This window comes from Haemaphysalis longicornis, unplaced genomic scaffold (assembly GCF_048455015.1).
Source record: "Haemaphysalis longicornis isolate Haplotype H1 unplaced genomic scaffold, Haemaphysalis longicornis Haplotype H1 scaffold_6, whole genome shotgun sequence".
Lineage (NCBI taxonomy): Eukaryota > Metazoa > Arthropoda > Arachnida > Ixodida > Ixodidae > Haemaphysalis > Haemaphysalis longicornis.
In genome coordinates, this window is record NW_027526407.1 from 208,034,222 (window position 1) to 208,053,607 (window position 19,386).

Below are 19,386 nucleotides of genomic sequence, written 5' to 3' on the forward strand. Positions count from 1 at the left end.
GACTACCTTGGGGATTGCCAGCTAGTAATGGCTCTTCATCTTGAATCTCTCGTTGAACATCACCGTTCGGACCGTTAGCGCCGTCTGCAAGTGACCCACGAGATGCTTGGCGGAGCGCGACGGGTGGTTGATGTTCCATTGCGTCCCTGAAGTGAGATCGCCTCGGGCGCTTCAATGCAGGTTTCCCTGCGGCCTATACACGATGGCTTCCAACCCACACTAAGCCTAACCGGCAAACCGGGCTCCTACAGTCAAACCCATTGCCTTGGGAAAAACATGCAGGCTCACCGGCACCACCGGAGACGCTCGGACGAAGGAACGTGCCGCTGATTAATCACCTCGAGGTTCGTGGACTGGAAAATCACGCTGCGAACACAGAGCAGAAAAAATCGTGGCTTCGTCTTCCTCTGCCTCGGAAAAATTCCGAGGCACCGAGAAGCAGACGACGAATCCGGGAATCCCTAAGCCGACGCCACACAGGCGCGCTTCGCAGCGCCGCCCGTGGTCGCGCTCACCGCTAATAGCGGCGGGTCCACCATCTGGGCTCATTCAAAGCCTTTGTGTGAAGTGCAAAGGGCATAATTTATGATAACGGCGTTCACGTCGTTTGGATTAGGGGCGAACGGAACAGTGTCTGGGGAGGGCCACTTTGGTGGTGGTGGTGGTGGCCCATAAAGTGGCGCATACCCACTCAGGGGGATTGGCCAAGAAGACGTTTTTTTTTTTTTGGCGGCGACGCACGAAACAAGAGTGAGGGGGAGGCAGTGGGAGAGATGACGCCTTAGCCGTGCGTGCCGACCTACTGCTCACCCTTCGCCAGACGCTTCTCTCTGTTTCTTTTCCACCGTCGCGGCGTTCGGTCGTCTCTGGTTTCACTCTTTGTAGAGCCCTGTGTGTGACGTCGCATGGGTAATTGTTACGGGTGTCCAACCACCTTCACAACGTGGATTGGAACCATTTCTTTAGTGCTGCTATTCTTTAAAATGCCTAAACTGACTTGCAATGTAGACGTTCCTACGCGTCGTTTCGATGTCCCGTCTTTTACGGACCTAAGAGGTGTTGCGTGATTCATGAAAACACGTTCACCCTTTTGGTATTGTGAGGCAAGCAATGTCTAAACGTTTGACCATGTCGACGCCCGTATCCTTACACTGACTGCGGAAGTCTAGCGGTCTTGTGCGTCCAGTCTAGAGCTGCGAGGCTGCGCGCCACGCCAGCCCAGCCCACGCGTCCGGCCCACCAATGCCGTCGGAGACCCAGATTTTCTATCTCAATATCATTACAGAGCCTCACTCCTTCTCTAAGCGAACCTAAAGCTTTTCATTTCAATAAAAGTATTTTTCCCCTTCATCCCCCTTTTTAAATTCATTTTAGCTCCCAGTAGATTTCCTAAGACTCAAAACCAGGGCGTACTTTTCTTTGCGGTACGTTTGAAAAACGCGCCTTCCATCTGACTTTACAAGTCACGTTCCTACTAAGTGTGCAGCTTTCGGGAATCCCCGAGCGTTTTTACAATATTTTTCGCCAATAAATTAATCTCAGCGCGGTTATCTGGTCGTTAAGCGGCCATATACGTGCACTAGAGTGTTTCAGGGTATGCACATTATAACGCCAGTCAGCTGCGTGCCGGGACCGCAATAAGGCATTGCAGAGGCGGTTGTACCCTTTTAACCATGCCTGTACCGACTAAAATTTGTAGCAGCACAATTACTTGCGGAAAGTGTTCCACTTAGCAACATGTGGGTCCAAACTAGTTGGTACTCCATGACACACACTTTTAAGCGCGAGACAATTCAGACGCAGGACGTGAAGGACCGGAACAGGCGCTTTGAACTGCGTTGTTTAATCGTCTGTCAGTGTCATTGCTATAACTTATACATGTCTATGAAAATCAGTTGGAAGTAGCTCCTTCCCTTATCCTACAGGCCTGAATTTTCCGCGCTTGAATGTGCTGATCAAAGTCCTCCTCGTCGAGCTTTCGCTCTAAAATAGACAGGGGCTCCATGACTCGTTTTTAATGACGGTCTTCGCGGAGGGCGGCACTTCAAGTGCGCTGCGACCACGGCCACCCGGAACCGGAACCGGAACTCTGGGCGGAAGATGGCGCCGAAGCAGCCGAAGGAGCGGAGGTGGCCGCGTAGTCCTCCCGGATGAGCTTGGCCGCCCTGTCGGCGATCATGTGGACGGGCACGTTCAGGTTGGCCGTCACGATGGCCGGCATTACCGACGCGTCCACCACGCGCAGGGACTCAATGCCACCGCGGACTCTGCAGCGTTGGAGTGGAACCCACAATAGATCACATTGTATTCAAAACAAGACATTACTCATGTTTGCCGCACCACTAGACAAAAATAAACTCGCTGGCGCTCTGGTGTTAGATTTGAGTCACTGCTCTAAAGTGCTACCTGCGTGGCGACATTGAAAACGGCGTTTCTTAAAGCCGTGATCTTGTTCCTGTCAATTGTTTTTTAATCGCAGAGCATTTCTTTAACTCACGATGTCACCCGGCGTTGTCGGCGTGCCTCGGCGTCCGCAACAGCCGTTCCAGGTGCGCCCTCTCCCCCACTCCTCCTCTCCCGCATAACGCTACCCTCCTCGCTCTCAACAAAAGGTCCGCACCACTCCCCCTACACTATATAAAAAATAATACTTAGCGGCGCCTGGTTTCGATCCCACGACCCTGCGGGTGGAACACAAGGTACATGGTGGTCTTCCCACTGCGCCACAAAACCGACACAGAATGAAAGGCTACGAACGCGCCTTATATCCTTGACTCATTCAAACTACGTCAAGAAGCTGCTGATACAACGCATTCACTACCACCAACTCCCCAAACACTAAACGTTAACGAAATACACCCACCCCCTATGCGACGCATTTACTCGAGTCCCCCTCGCGGGGAGATGGGCCCTACCTTTTTTATTTATGACTGCTGCTTGCTGCTGCCCACTGCAATGTTTGATGACCACTGTGACTCTTTTTATAGAATGTCCATTTTTTATTTCGGCTTTCGTCTTGTTTTCATTCTTTCTCCTTTATTTTATTGTTCTGCCCTCGGCTCTGTTGTCGTTTGATGTTGCACAGTGCTCTTTGGTGCAAGCTTTTAAAAGACGCCTCTGTTGATTTTTATTTTTGCATATTACCAGATTAATGATTTGGTTTCTGCACTGAACACTTTTTATGTATCTCCTGCAACAATGCCCTCTGGGCGAATGCAGTAGGCTAAATAAATAAATAAATAAATAAATAAATAAATGAATAAATAAATAAATAAATAAATGTGAAAGCTGCCGGAAGTGCACAGCAGTGATTTGCTATAATGGGCTGAAGCGCCGTTATCCGCTCACTGCTACTAGCCAATGCAATTCAAATTTCCCGCGTTCGCAGTGCTCGCGCCCCCCTGCCTGAAACTGCGCCAGTGAGTTCTGTTCTTTTTGTGATCGCAGTGTCTAGAGTGCCGTCCTACGGCAGTCTAGCTAATCGTTGCAGGCATGGCTGGAGTGCCGTCTGACGACATTCGAATATTTAAAAGCTAGCATCAGCCAAAGAGTCTGTCGTTATAGGAGTATTCACACAAATATTCATATTGCTCGTGGCGTGTCCGAATCGGTAGATCAGGTGGCCCTAATACAAAGTGACCTTGCAAAAGCGTTTGATCGGGTTTCTCACGATTTCTTATTCGCACTTCTGGCAGCAGTCAACTTAGGTGATGTGTTATATAAGGGCATCAAGCTGTGCTATGATCGGTGCAGTACACAGCTTATCGTCAATCGTATTCTGTCTGAGCCGATTGCGATCAAGTCGTCTGTCAGGCAAGGCTTCCCCCTGTCGCCGTTGCTGTTCACATTGTACCTCGAGCCTCTTTGTCTCAGCATTCAGGAGAGTCAAGGAGTGAAATCTTTTTTGCTTCCAATCGTGCGAAGTTAAGGTGCTTGCTTATGCAGATGACATGGCGTATTTTTGCGCTGACAAAAGTAGTGTCCAGGAAGCCCTTACAGTGACTAAGCAGTTCTGCGATGTGTCTGGCGCGGATGTTAATATGGAAAAAAACTAAGGGATTTTGGAGCGGACAATGGGGAACAAAACCATCCAGATTAGCAGGTATTATTTAGGATAGCGCCCCACTTCAGTACCTCGGCGTGCCGTTACATCAAATACGGAACACAGGTCCTCATTGGTCATCAGCGCTCACGCAAGTTAAGCGCGCATCGCAGGCATGGAATGGGCGAGACCTCTCTGTGTTTGCACGTGCAAGAGTGTGTAATGTGTTCTTTGCCACAAAGCTCCTTTATGTGCTTCAATGGCTTCACTGTGCGCGAGCAAAAGTTCAGGCCCTACATAGAGTTTTTGTAACATTTGTGTGGGGTTCTCATTCTCATTGGGAACCTATGCGCAGGGACAACTTGTTTCTTCCTTTAAAGGCAGGGTGTGTTGAGCTCATGCATTTGTTTGTGCACCAACTTGTGTCTCGTTTTTTCTTCTACAAATTGGTTGATCATGCCGTTTTACTAACTGTACTTCACCAGCGCATAAGTTTCCATTTGCACTTTTTGCTTATGTGTTCGGGCGACGATAATACGAAGCCTCCATGGGGATGACAAAGCCTCCAGCGCAACAAGGAGGTCGTGGAGTATTTTAACTTTCTTTCCGCGTGCTTTTCCTTGGAATATCTGTTCAGCATGTCAAGAAAAACTATGACGACGACTCTTATTGAAAGTCTATTCCGGGTGCCTATTTATCGCCAGCCTTACTTGGGCCAGCAGAAAAGCAATGTTTTAAAACGCGTAATAAGTATGTGTGTTCCGCCAAATGGAAAAACGTTTTTTTTCAAGTTGCATTCTTCCACACTCCCAGTCAAGACATATATGGCTGCGCTAAAAGGGAATGTCTATTCTTTGGTAGGACAATTGTCGCCTCTGTAATCAACCAGAGACAATTGATCATTGTTTTGTGTTGTGCCGGCACGCTGTGTTCTTCTGGGACGTTTTGCAGCGGAAACTAAAAAAGGACATCGACATCACCCCGTACACCATTCGATTCCTGCCATTTGAAGATGTTAACCGGGTGCCATATGACGTTTTCGTTTTCCTAGAACTGTTTAGCTTGTGGAAGTGCCGCATGACTGATCGGCATGCGGAACGCCCTAGGGCGACCAAGTGCATTTTTTGGCAACAGGCGGCGTTGGTGCGGAGCATTTATGCTGCGGCGAGTGATCCGCCAGAGTGGCTGCATCCTTTGGATGCGTGCGTTTGCTTGCTTGAGTTTTGATCTTTGTTCAACTGATGTCCTTGCCCTTTGATATCTGTTTGTGTTTCTATGGCGTGTTAAGTGTGTTGTCTTCTAAAGTTTTCTAATATTTCCATGCATTAAAGAAAAAAAGTCGTTGTAGTGTAGAGGATCCCTCTTAGCTTCTTGATCCCAAAGCCGGTGGTTCGAGACCGGCTCTTGCCTCGGTTGCTTCTTTTTTCATTATTTAATTGAGGTGTAATTTTTATGCCTTAGGTTAGTTTTGGTGTTTTAAATGATTTCTTTGCGTGCGTTAGGTTATCATATGTTATGTTTAGGTTAGGTTGCCTAGCTTTACGTTATCTACAGCGATGGACTGCCAGACGCGGCAATTTTGCCACAAAACGCTGGTGGACGTCGATATAGTGGAGTGCTTATGGTATCGTCGGACGGCACTCTAGACACGACCTTTTGTGATTGCTTTTCCTCCCGCACGTGCCGGCGTTGCACGGCCAATTTTTGTCGCATACTATCGTAAAACCAAACGAACGAGCGTCACCAACTAAATGAACGCGGGCGCAGCTGGTTAATTGCGTATATTTTGCCTCAAATGTACCTACAGTTCTCTTTCCGTTACACAACAGGGAGATGTATGACAAGCGCCAGGGGTTTACGAGTTTCGAACTCTTATGAGTATATAAACCGCCTCGCTTTCGAAGCCTCTGGTTTACGCCGCGACAACAGCCGCTACGACGGAACGCCGTGAGGCTCTACTGGATCCAACGAGCTAGCTACGACGACAAGGCGAGCCCCTAGAGTTCTCTGCACTTAAAATTCCGACCCCTCAACAACCTTCACCGCAAAAACGAAATGCCACTCCGACAATTTACCAAGAGCCACGTGTCCGTGTCGCTACTCCCCGTCCTTCGTCCCGTTGTTCACGCTGCAAGCATCACTTCACTGGAGTGCCGACTCGCCCAAAGTCTCGCGTTAGACACGTACGTCCGAACGCCTCTATTTTCCCACCACCGCGCGGTGCCAACAATTGCTCCTGGAATGCGCTCACACCCCAGCTGCGCCACTCTCATCCACCCGTTCCTTTCCTGAGCTGTTGGAGACACTGTTGAGAGAGAGAGGGCAAGAGAAACATATTGCGAGAGCATTTACGGTGTCGCACGAGTGGTTCCCTCGTCACGAGGAACTGTTGACCACCTTTCGGCTGGCGAGCCGGTTTGCAAGACCAGACTCTCCGGTGACATGAGGCAAGATCCCGGAGTCCACTCTCCACTCTCACTTATCGCTCATTAAAATGTTTCTTTCACATCAGGCCGAGGAGGTAGCGGTGGCACTCGCCCTAGCAGACCCCGGGTGCACGACGGTCCTTTGCGACTCGAAAATGGCGATCCGCAACTATGCCAAGAACAGTGTGTGCGGTGAGGCCGCGCGCATTCTGCGCAAGGCCGAAGCCAATGGTTGCTTCAGTAGAGGCAGTGTGGTGCTCAAATGGTTCCCGGCTCACATGGGTAGAACCGTGGCGGGCCAGGTGGGCAACGCGAACCACAACGAGACGGCCAACGCCGTCGCGCGAGGTCTTGCACGCCGCGCGACGAACAGCAACGAGGCCGCCTCGGACGACGTGGACGCAGGCGCCGAAGACTACGACGGAACCAAGGATACGATGACCAGCTACAACGACGTTGTGCGGTGGTACAGGCTGTGTTGACGAACGATGCCGCCTCCCCACCCGAGGTTGACTCGGGAGGAGGCCGTTTTATACAGACAATTACAGACGGACTCCGTGATCACCCCGGTGCTCGCGAAGTACATGTGCCCAATGGTGTACGACAGTGATGTGTGCAAACTCTGTGAGTGTGAGCGGGCCACGCTGACCCATATCATGTGGGACTGCAGAATCAGCGCGACGAAGGCAGCAGAAGAAACGACGCTTCCACCACCCTTAGAGGCGGCGAAGTGGACTTATGACTACGACGTGCAACTCCAGGCAGTCCAGCAGGTCTCGGCGGCCCTAGGTTTGCAGCGACCGAGCGACCCCACAGAGGGAAGGGGGAGGCGGTGGCTCTCTCCGACCCGAGCGGGGAAGCAAGGGCGCAGGTCCTAGGGTCAAGCCGGGACGACGTCCAGGCCGCGTCACGGCTAGGATGAACCTCTCGTGAGAGGGCCGTCCGAAACCGCTCTGCAGGCGACTAAATAAAGTTGCTCTGTCTCTCTCTCTCTCTTCTCTCTTCGAACACAGAGTGCGGCTCAAACATGGAAATAGAGGGCACGTTACGTGAATGCATAAAGGAAGCCGACCGCCATGAGCACCCTGCGTGTGAAATATGGAGTGTGGATTAGAAACGCGAAGAGCGCCCGTCAAAGGAGCCTGCAGTTTTTTTCTGCCGCGAAACTGAACTCGTTCGCCTTGTCCAGACGTGGCATACTCCCGTGCGGAACCGCAAAATTTCTTGTCCGTCGTGTTCAAAAACACGCCCTCGGTGCTGTATGTAGCGCCTCCAGCAAACCTTTCGTTTACACCTGCATCCCCAATACCATGTATGAGCTGGTAAGGGCTCATCTCCCTTCGGCCACCTTGCCACCACCGGCACAGGCACGTATACTAAGCTCCCTATCGTCGACCGCGATTACTCAGCCCGAACCCACTATCACATCCGTCAACGCATCCGCATCCCCCTTTATCTAAGAGCGCGCACCCAAGTCACGACCCACAACGACGCCAAAAAATCCCCCGAAAGCGCCTGCCCAACGCAGTGCATGCTGGGCAGTGCAAGACAGTACATGCATGTCCAAGCAGTAAGAAACGCAGCGACGGCGACGAGCGACGCGAAAATCATAACTGAATGTGTGCAGACAACGGATAGTGTGTGCTAGCGTCATTTAGTGGCTATAGTGTGGGCGACAGCGGCGAGCGGTATAAATTTATACACAGGCCGCCGCGGTCCTCGCTCGCTTTTTGCCGGCCAGAAGCAGCCCACAAGCGAACGGCAGCGACCATACAGTGAGCGACGACGACCGAGGACATTGCCGGCAGTGTATTAATTTTGTTCGCTTGTCGCTGTCGCCCAGTACACTCTGATGTTGCACCCTATAAGTAACGTTTTCCGCGTCGCTTGTCGCCGTCGCTGCATGGGATCACCCCTTCATCTTAAGAAACTCGCCGCTAACGCGAGAACATGCGTTAAGTACGAATCACGCTGTTATTTAGACATGTCTGTGATAGCCATTGAATACCAGAAAGTGGCATCCCAAAAACGGGAAAGAATATCGAAAACAGAACTAACAAACACTTCAGCGCCGAGAAGCCTAATCCATAGCCCGTTGCACTAGCCACTTGCTGTCAATCCGATTCCCACAGTACCCACAATTCCCATGGCGGCGTGCGATCGCAGCAACACTTTCCACTCAAGTTGATATTGAGAAACTCTATGGGAGGGACGGCTTTGTCGTCTGCTTTAGCGACGGTTGTTTTTGGCCTGTTGTGGCGCGCTTCACGTCCAGTACGCGCTTCGTTCGCACGGCTTGATGAACTTGTTCGACAGCACCTCCTGGGTAACCCGGACCCTACGGAATTAAGTGGTCGTACGGCAAAGATACGTTGAGGATTGGTTTGCAGGGCGGGAAAACAAAATGTCCAGACCACATACAGACACCTGGACGCTACAGAAAAGCTACCTTGTGCGCACTTCTTGCCCCGAATGGGACTCAGTTTTTTAAATTAGTGAAGGCCAATTTTGTTGTGTTTTAACACGTATTACAAAAGGCGAAAGGAGCAACTGGTTCTGATAAAAAGCCATTATAAAAGTTGCCCCAGCTTTCCTGCAATTATCAAAGTTACTATGGTAACTAGTTTAAATCGGTATAAACAGGGATCAATGAGCTCACGTGCCGACTTGTTTCGGTGTCTGCGCTTGTGTCGCGCGGTGGTGTGTCCCCTATAGCTAGCACATCAGTATGCCTACATTCCGCTGTCTCACGCTCCCCTCCGTTTTCTGCCAACGCGCGGCGCCGCCCCCCCGCCCCCCCACCCGAATTCGAGGTAACGGGTGGCAGAATCTCAGGTTTCGATCTTTGTAAAGCCACGTGTGTGAATTCAAGTGACGTCGCATGTAAGGCTTGTTTAAACCTTTGCTTTCCAACCACCCTCACAACGCCGATTGGAGCCATTTCTGTTAGTATGACTGAGAGCGTTGAGCTTTTGTTACCCGTCCTGGCATTACACAGCTGACATTACACACTGAGCCTCATAGGACGAGCTGAGCAGCGCAACACTGATTAACGTCAAGCTGACGGTGCGGGAAGAGGACATTAGAGCTGAAAAGATAACCATTGTAATTTGACTTAGAGCGCCGTGCGATCGCCTTTGTTAGCCGTGCATCTAGTCCTGGCGTTAGACAGCGGTAACACTGAGCCTCATGGGACGAGCCGAGCAACGCAAGATTGATTAACTTGAAGCTGAGGGTGCGGGAAGAGGACGTTAGAGCTGAAAAGATAACCATTTTACTACGACAGAGAGCGTCGAGCGATGCCCTTTGTTAGCCGTGCATCTATTCCGTCGTTAGACAGCGGTAACACCGAGCCTCATAGGACGAGCCGAGCAACACAAAACAGAATAAAGTATCGCTGAAGGTGCAGAAAGAGGACCTTAGACCTCAAAAGACAACCATTGTACTTTCTCAAAAGGCAACCATTGTACTATGACTGAGAGCGTCGAGCGATCTCCTTTGTTAGCAGTGTATCTAGTCCTGGCATCAGACACCGGTAACACAAGGCTCAGAATACAAGCCGAGCAACGCAAGACTGATTAACATCACGCTGAGGGTGCGGGAAGGGGGCATTAGAGGGTGCAGGAAGGGGACGTTAAGAAGGGGACGCCCATCTTAACGCACCAAGTAATCCTTTTCAAGCCATTTCAGCTTCTCATAACACAACCGTAACGTCCGGAGCTACATGCCCAAGAAAGAAACTGTAAAGCCCTCCTGGAAGATAACAGTACCGATCTCGCCATACTCACTGCATCATGGCTTAACCCAGACCTTCAGATAATGAACTACTTTCCAGGACATCATCGTACATTATTCACCGACTAGATAGGCTTAGACGTCGCGGAGGTGGGGTTTTGGTGCTTACAAAGCCCAGTTTGCACTCGTCAAGGATTGATATTGGTTGCCGCCATGAAATCATGTGCATTAACCTCAACTTTCCAACAAGAAGAAAAATACAAATCGCCTGTTATCGACCCCCTGATTCTGACGACGTTTTCACGTATGAACTTTACTCTGTCGTGCTACATCAACCTCCTCCTGTTTTCCCCGGTCAAACATTCTACTGTGTGGCGATTTTAATTTCCCCGATATTGATTGGATCAATCTGGTCCCTCATTCAGTCCTTTCCAAAAATTTCCTTGATTTTTAATTTCGACCATTGTACTATGACTGAGATCACCGAGCGGTCTCCTTTGTTAGCAGTGCATATAGCCCCAGCATTAGACAGCGCTTACACTGAGCCTCATAGGACGAGCCGTGCAACGCAAGACTGATTAAAGCAACCCTGACAGGAGGGAAAAAGACTTTAGAGCTCAAAAAATAACCATTGTACTATGACTGAGAGCGTCGAGCGATCGCCTTTGTTAGCCGTGCATACAGCCCTGGCATTAGACAGCGCTTACACTGAGCCTCATAGGACGAGCCGAGCACTGCAAGACTCATTAACGTCACGCTCAGGGTGCGGGAAGAGGACGTTATAGCTCAAAAGATAACCATTACACTAACACTGAGAACGTCGAGCGATCGCCTTTTTTAGCCGTGCATCTAGTCCTGCCATTAGACAGCGGTAACACTGATCCTCATAGGACGAACCGAGCACTGCAAGACTCATTAACGTCACGCTGAGGGTGCGGGAAGAGGACGTTAGAGCTCAAAAGATAACCATTACACTGCGACTGAGAACGTCGAGCGATCGCCTTTGTTAGCCGTGCATCTAGTCCTGTCATTAGACAGCGGTAACACTGATCCTCATAGGACGAACCGAGCACTGCAAGACTCATCAAAGTCACGCTGAGGGTGCGGGAAGAGGAGATTAGAGCTCAAGAGATAACCATTATACTACGACTGAGAACGTCGAGCGATCGCTCTTGTTACCCGTGCATCTAGTCCTGCCATTAGACAGCGGTAACACTGATCCTCATAGGACGAACCGAGCACTGCAAGACTCATCAAAGTCACGCTGAGGGTGCGGGAAGACGACGTTAGAGCTCAAGAGATAACCATTATACTACGACTGAGTACGTCGAGCGATCGCCTTTGTTAGCCGTGCATCTAGTCCTGTCATTAGACAGCGGTAACACTGATCCTCATAGGACGAACCGAGCACTGCAAGACTCATCAAAGTCACGCTGAGGGTGCGGGAAGAGGAGATAAGAGCTCAAGAGATAACCATTATACTACGACTGAGAACGTCGAGCGATCGCTCTTGTTAGCCGTGCATCTAGTCCTGCCATTAGACAGCGGTAACACTGATCCTCATAGGACCAACCGAGAACTGCAAGACTCATCAACGTCACGCTGAGGGTGCGGGAAGAGGACATTAGAGCTCAAAAGATAACCATTATACTACGACTGAGAACGTCGAGCGATCGCCTTTGTTAGCCGTGCATCTAGTCCTGTCATTAGACAGCGGTAACACTGATCCTCATAGGACGAACCGAGCACTGCAAGACTCATCAAAGTCACGCTGAGGGTGCGGGAAGAGGAGATTAGAGCTCAAGAGATAACCATTATACTACGACTGAGAACATCGAGCGATCGCTCTTGTTAGCCGTGCATCTAGTCCTGCCATTAGACAGCGGTAACACTGATCCTCATAGGACGAACCGAGCACTGCAAGACTCATCAACGTCACGCTGAGGGTGCGGGAAGAGGAGATTAGAGCTCAAGAGATAACCATTATACTACGACTGAGAACGTCGAGCGATCGCCTTTGTTAGCCGTGCATCTAGTCCTGTCATTAGACAGCGGTAACACTGATCCTCATAGGACGAACCGAGCACTGCAAGACTCATCAAAGTCACGCTGAGGGTGCGGGAAGACGACGTTAGAGCTCAAGAGATAACCATTATACTACGACTGAGTACGTCGAGCGATCGCCTTTGTTAGCCGTGCATCTAGTCCTGTCATTAGACAGCGGTAACACTGATCCTCATAGGACGAACCGAGCACTGCAAGACTCATCAACGTCACGCTGAGGGTGCGGGAAGAGGAGATTAGAGCTCAAAAGATAACCATTACACTGCGACTGAGAACGTCGAGCGATCGCCTTTGTTAGCCGTGCATCTAGTCCTGTCATTAGACAGCGGTAACACTGATCCTCATAGGACGAACCGAGCACTGCAAGACTCATAAAAGTCACGCTGAGGGTGCGGGAAGAGGAGATTGGAGCTCAAGAGATAACCATTATACTGCGACTGAGAACGTCGAGCGATCGCTCTTGTTAGCCGTGCATCTAGTCCTGCCATTAGACAGCGGTAACACTGATCCTCATAGGACGAACCGAGCACTGCAAGACTCATCAAAGTCACGCTGAGGGTGCGGGAAGACGACGTTAGAGCTCAAGAGATAACCATTATACTACGACTGAGTACGTCGAGCGATCGCCTTTGTTAGCCGTGCATCTAGTCCTGTCATTAGACAGCGGTAACACTGATCCTCATAGGACGAACCGAGCACTGCAAGACTCATCAAAGTCACGCTGAGGGTGCGGGAAGAGGAGATTAGAGCTCAAGAGATAACCATTATACTACGACTGAGAACGTCGAGCGATCGCTCTTGTTAGCCGTGCATCTAGTCCTGCCATTAGACAGTGGTAACACTGATCCTCATAGGACCAACCGAGAACTGCAAGACTCATCAACGTCACGCTGAGGGTGCGGGAAGAGGACATTAGAGCTCAAAAGATAACCATTATACTACGACTGGGAACGTCGAGCGATCGCCTTTGTTAGCCGTGCATCTAGCCCTGCCATTAGACAGCGGTAACACTGATCCTCATAGGACGAACCGAGCACTGCAAGACTCATCAAAGTCACGCTGAGGGTGCGGGAAGAGGACATTAGAGCTCAAGAGATAACCATTATACTACGACTGAGAACGTCGAGCGATCGCCTTTGTTAGCCGTGCATCTAGTCCTGCCATTAGACAGCGGTAACACTGAGCCTCATAGGACGAACCGAGCACTGCAATACTCATCAACGTCACGCTGAGGGTGCGGTGAGAGGACATTAGAGCTCAAAAGATAACCATTATACTACGACTGAGAACGTCGAGCGATCGCCTTTGTTAGCCGTGCATCTAGTCCTGCCATTAGACAGCGGTAACACTGAGCCCCATAGGACGAACCGAGCACTGCAAGACTCATCAACGTTACGCTGAGGGTGCGGGAAGACGACGTTAGAACTCAAGAGATAACCATTATACTACGACTGAGTACGTCGAGCGATCGCCTTTGTTAGCCGTGCATCTAGCCCTGCCATTAGACAGCGGTAACACTGATCCTCATAGGACGAACCGAGCACTGCAAGACTCATCAAAGTAACGCTGAGGGTGCGGGAAGAGGACATTAGAGCTCAAGAGATAACCATTATACTACGACTGAGAACGTCGAGCGATCGCCTTTGTTAGCCGTGCATCTAGTCCTGCCATTAGACAGCGGTAACACTGATCCTCATAGGACCAACCGAGAACTGCAAGACTCATCAACGTCACGCTGTGGGTGCGGGAAGAGGACATTAGAGCTCAAAAGATAACCATTACACTACGACTGAGAACGTCGAGCGATCGCCTTTGTTAGCCGTGCATCTAGTCCTGCCATTAGACAGCGGTAACACTGATCCTCATAGGACCAACCGAGCACTGCAAGACTCATCAACGTCACGCTGAGGGTGCGGGAAGAGGACATTAGAGCTCAAAAGATAACCAGTATACTACGACTGAGAACGTCGAGCGATCGCCGTTGTTAGCCGTGCATCTAGTCCTGCCATTAGACAGCGGTAACACTGAGCCTCATAGGACGAACCGAGCACGGCAAGACTCATCAACGTCACGCTGAGGGTGCGGGAAGAGGACAGTAGAGCTCCAAGGATAACCATTATACTACGACTGAGAACGTCGAGCGATCGCCTTTGTTAGCCGTGCATCTAGTCCTGCCATTAGACAGCGGTAACACTGAGCCTCATAGGACGAACGGAGCACTGCAAGACTCATCAACGTCAGCTGAGGGTGCGGGAAGAGGACGTTAGAGCTCAAAAGATAACCATTATACTATGACTGAGAACGTCGAGTGATCGCCTTTGTTAGCCGTGCATCTAGTCCTGCCATTAGACAGCGGTAACACTGAGCCTCATAGGACGAACGGAGCACTGCAAGACTCATCAACGTCAGCTGAGGGTGCGGCAAGAGGACATTAGAGCTCAAAAGATAACCATTATACTACGACTGAGAACGTCTAGCGATCGCCTTTGTTAGCCGTGCATCTAGTCCTGCCATTAGACAGCGGTAACACTGATCCTCATAGATCCAACCGAGCACTGCAAGACTCATCAACGTCACGCTCAGGGTGCGGGAAGAGGACATTAGAGCTCAAAAGATAACCATTATACTACGACTGAGAACGTCGAGCGATCGCCTTTGTTAGCCGTGCATCTAGTCCTGCCATTAGACAGCGGTAACACTGAGCCTCATAGGACGAACCGAGCACTGCAAGACTCATCAACGTCACGCTGAGGGTGCAGGAGAGGACTTTGGAGCTCAAAAGATAACCATTATACTACGACTGAGAACGTCGAGCGATCGCCTTTGTTAGCCGTGCATCTAGTCCTGTCATTAGACAGCGGTAACACTGATCCTATAGGACCAACCGAGCACTGCAAGACTCATCAACGTCACGCTGAGGGTGCGGGAATAGGACATTAGAGCTCAAAAGATAACCATTATACTATGACTGAGAACGTCGACTGATCGCCTTTGTTAGCCGTGCATCTAGTCCTGCCATTAGAGAGCGGTAACACTGACCCTCATAGGACCAACCGAGCACTGCAAGACTCATCAACGTCACGCTGAGGGTGCGGGAATAGGACGTTAGAGCTCAAAAGATAACCATTATACTATGACTGAGAACGTCGAGTGATCGCCTTTGTTAGCCGTGCATCTAGTCCTGCCATTAGACAGCGGTAACACTGAGCCTCATAGGACGAACCGAGCACTGCAAGACTCATCAACGTCACGCTGAGGGTGCGGGAAGAGGACATTAGAGCTCAAAAGATAACCATTATCCTACGACTGAGAACGTCGAGCGATCGCCTTTGTTAGCCGTGCATCTAGTCCTGCCATTAGACAGCGGTAACACTGATCCTCATAGATCCAACCGAGCACTGCAAGACTCATCAACGTCACGCTGAGGGTGAGGGAAGAGGACATTAGAGCTCAAAAGATAACCATTATACAACGACTGAGAACGTCGAGCGATCGCCTTTGTTAGCCGTGCTTCTAGTCCTGCCATTAGACAGCGGTAACACTGAGCCTCATAGGACGAACCGAGCACTGCAAGACTCATCAACGTCACGCTGAGGGTGCGGGAATAGGACATTAGAGCTCAAAAGATAACCATTATACTACGACTGAGAACGTCGAGCGATCGCCTTTGTTAGCCATGCATCTATAGTTCATCTCACAAGCTACCTGCAGCACTGTGGAGGCTACATTGTTATCAATAGTGCGCCCACTGAGGGCGCCTAATCCGCCGTGAAGGGGGTCCTGAAAGGACACTCCCTTCTCCCCTTTCGGCAAGTGGCACCGCACGGCCCCGGCACCTTTTGTCGCTTCCTTCGCGGTGAGTTAGGCGCCCTGAGGGGGACAACAATGTAGCCTCCACAGTGCTGCAGCTAGCTTCTGAGATGAACTATAGTCCTGCCATTAGACAGCGGTAACACTGATCCTCATAGGACCAACCGACCACTGCAAGACTCATCAACGTCACGCTGAGGGTGCGGAAATAGGACGTTAGAGCTCAAAAGATAACCATTATACTATGACTGAGAACGTCGAGCGATCGCCTTTGTTAGCCGTGAATCTAGTCCTGCCATTAGAGAGCGGTAACACTGAGCCTCATAGGACGATCCGAGCATTGCAAGACTCATCAACGTCACGCTGAGGGTGCGGGAAGAGGACATTAGAGCTCAAAAGATAACCATTATACTACGACTGAGAACGTCGAGCGATCGCCTTTGTTAGCCGTGCATCTAGTCCTGCCATTAGACAGCGGTAACACTGAGCCTCATAGGACGAACCCAGCACTGCAAGACTCATCAACGTCACGCTTAGGGTGCGGGAATAGGACGTTAGAGCTCAAAAGATAACCATTATACTATGACTGAGAACGTCGAGCGATCGCCTTTGTTAGCCGTGCATCTAGTCCTGCCATTAGAGAGCGGTAACACTGAGCCTCATAGGACGATCCGAGCATTGCAAGACTCATCAACGTCACGCTGAGGGTGCGGGAAGAGGACATTAGAGCTCAAAAGATAACCATTATACTACGACTGAGAACGTCGAGCGATCGCCTTTGTTAGCCGTGCATCTAGTCCTGCCATTAGACAGCGGTAACACTGAGCCTCATAGGACGAACCCAGCACTGAAAGACTCATCAACGTCACGCTTAGGGTGCGGGAATAGGACGTTAGAGCTAAAAAGATAACCATTATACTATGACTGAGAACGTCGAGCGATCGCCTTTGTTAGCTTTGTTTGACAGCGATAACACTGAGCCTCATAGGACGAACCGAGCACTGCAAAACTCACCAACGTCACGCTGAGGGTGCGGGAAGAGGATGTTAGAGCTCAAAAGATAACCATTATACTATGACTGAGAACGTCGAGCGATCGCCTTTGTTAGCCGTGCATCTAGTCCTGCCATTAGACAGCGGTAACACTGAGCCTCATAGGACGAACCGAGCACTGTAAGACTCATCAACGTCACGCTGAGGGTGTGGGAAGAGGATGTTAGAGCTCAACTATACACCTAAAAACTTTAGTTGCCTATCTTCGTTGATTCATGGCTCTCAACCTGATATCAAAACTTATTTTACTCTGCGCTTCTCGAACTTCAAACGACGCCCAGTGCATATCTCCCTGCACTGCTTCGTTAGTTGTTTTTTTTGCGCTCCTAAGGCCAAACAGCCTCAAGTCCTTCTAGAGCATCTGATTTTAAGCAGAGTACGGCATTTGCATATGTTAGGCCCGGAACCATTACTGCTTTCCACATTCCTTTCACTACTTCATATTTGCTGTACCCGCACAGAGCTGTATGCTTCATTATTGCTGCGTTTCGCTCTCCCTTACGCTTAAGTTGCTCGTCGTGAGTACTTAAGTAGTTATCGGCTTCTTTTATCCAGACTCCGAAATATTTATATTCCTTAAAACTGGGCAATTCCACATCCTGCATTGACACTGCGTCAGTGCTAGTGTCAATATTCCCGATTTTTCTGCGCTAAAATTCAACCCGAGGTGCGTGGCTTCCTGACAACTAATATTTATTAGCCGTTGCATGTCGATGTTGTATGCGTATAACATTGCCGGAATAAGCTTTAGCTGTATAGTTGCTTCTGGACATTATCCCCGCAGCCTGCGCTTCCTCCGTGCGTTACTTTAGAAGACAAAGCTTTAATAAGAGCAAGCGGAAAAAACAACCAACGAATCAATTTGATTTTTCCTGATGTATATTATGAAACCAAACTCTGTGACAAGAAAGCCAGATTACGCGCTGTCTTAATCTTTCAAAGGCCGCACGCGTCGACGTTCGTTGCTTCGGCGGAGTGATACACAATCTCAAAGAGGCCGTAAAGACCAAGTATGCAGCTTTCTTCAGTTTGTGAAGGAACTATGCTTTGGTAACAAGCTCAACTTCATTTAGCCCATGAAAGAGGTTTTTTTAATGAAAAACACGCGAGAAACATTGGGAACATTGAACGTTTGCGCTTCAGTGGTATTTCACTCAGGGCCGCTTCGGTTTGCCATCCTGGACGGTCCATGGGCAGCCCGAGGACAGCCTTTGGGCCGCCTTAGGAATCACATGGGGAAATCGAGTGCTGGATCACGTCGTCCTGATTTGTGAAGTCGCGCGAAATTTGAAATGGAGTAACGTAATATGGGCCAGCACTAAAAATGTAGTGTCAGCCTGTTAACTGTATGTCAGCATGCAAATATTACGATCGAACGGAACCAGAGGCAGCATTCCAATGGCTATCGGTGGTGGCGTAACTCGGCGGCCACCAATCCCGCAAACAAGATTCCGTCACCTCATAGGCCAGAAAGTGGCCATGGGGTTTTGTGTATTTTCTTTAACATCTCCGTTATTTGCTTGAAGTTGGCGATACTATTGTTATCGGGACGAGGAAGTCTTTGGAAGGAAACAAACTTTAATGCGTACGTGTGCGGGAAGAGGAGGAAGCAGCGTACCTGAGCCTGCTGTCGAGCACGGCGCCCTCGGCCTCGCCCATGGGGCAGGTGCAGCAGGGGTGCCACACGGTGGACGTGTGGTGGCGCGCCAGGCACTCGAGGTACGGCTCGCTCCACATCTCGCCGCTCTCCTCGCAGCCCGGGAACGGCACGTTCCACAGCTTGGTGCCCAGCTTGGCGAACGCCCGGGTGCGCAGGATGTCCGCCGCCTTGCGGGCGCCTGCTCGTCGGTAGCATTGGCACAGTGTCAGAGGCAGTTATTACACCCAAGCTGCAGAGGGCGCCGCCGCGGAGGAAAGGCGTTAATAAAGCGCTGCCCTCTCTCCCTCGTCTTCACAGCTAGTGTAGCTCTCGGCTTAATCTAGGTGTCTTGAAAAAAAAAATCATTTCAGCTGGCCGCTAAGACAGCCTTATTGGTACGCCGAGTTTCGATTATTTGCCGCTGTGAGTTCGCACTGAAGTTACAGAATTGTCATCGGCGACGGGAGCGCGACTAAAGAAAACGGCTCTTACTATTGTTTTAACGAAACTACCCCAAAATAAAGATGTCGAAAAGACGATAAAGATGTCGAAAAGACGATAAAGATGTCGAAAAGACGACTGTGGCATTATGCTGAGTTTTATTTGCATTTCATTCTT

At 50.2% G+C, this 19,386-nt stretch overlaps 1 protein-coding gene across 1 annotated transcript in view; it reads right to left on the reverse strand.

The window, feature by feature from the left end:
• Positions 1 to 2,000: 2,000 nt before the first annotated feature.
• Positions 2,001 to 19,386, reverse strand: part of LOC144141318 (oxygen-dependent choline dehydrogenase-like) — a 145,585-nt gene continuing 128,199 nt past the window's right edge. The window contains exons 11-12 of the mRNA XM_077672890.1: positions 18,748 to 18,967; positions 2,001 to 2,267 (exon numbers count right to left, since the gene is read on the reverse strand). Coding sequence (XP_077529016.1) covers positions 2,045 to 2,267; positions 18,748 to 18,967 — 443 coding nt within the window. The 3' untranslated portion in view covers positions 2,001 to 2,044. The remainder of the gene's footprint in view (positions 2,268 to 18,747; positions 18,968 to 19,386) is intronic.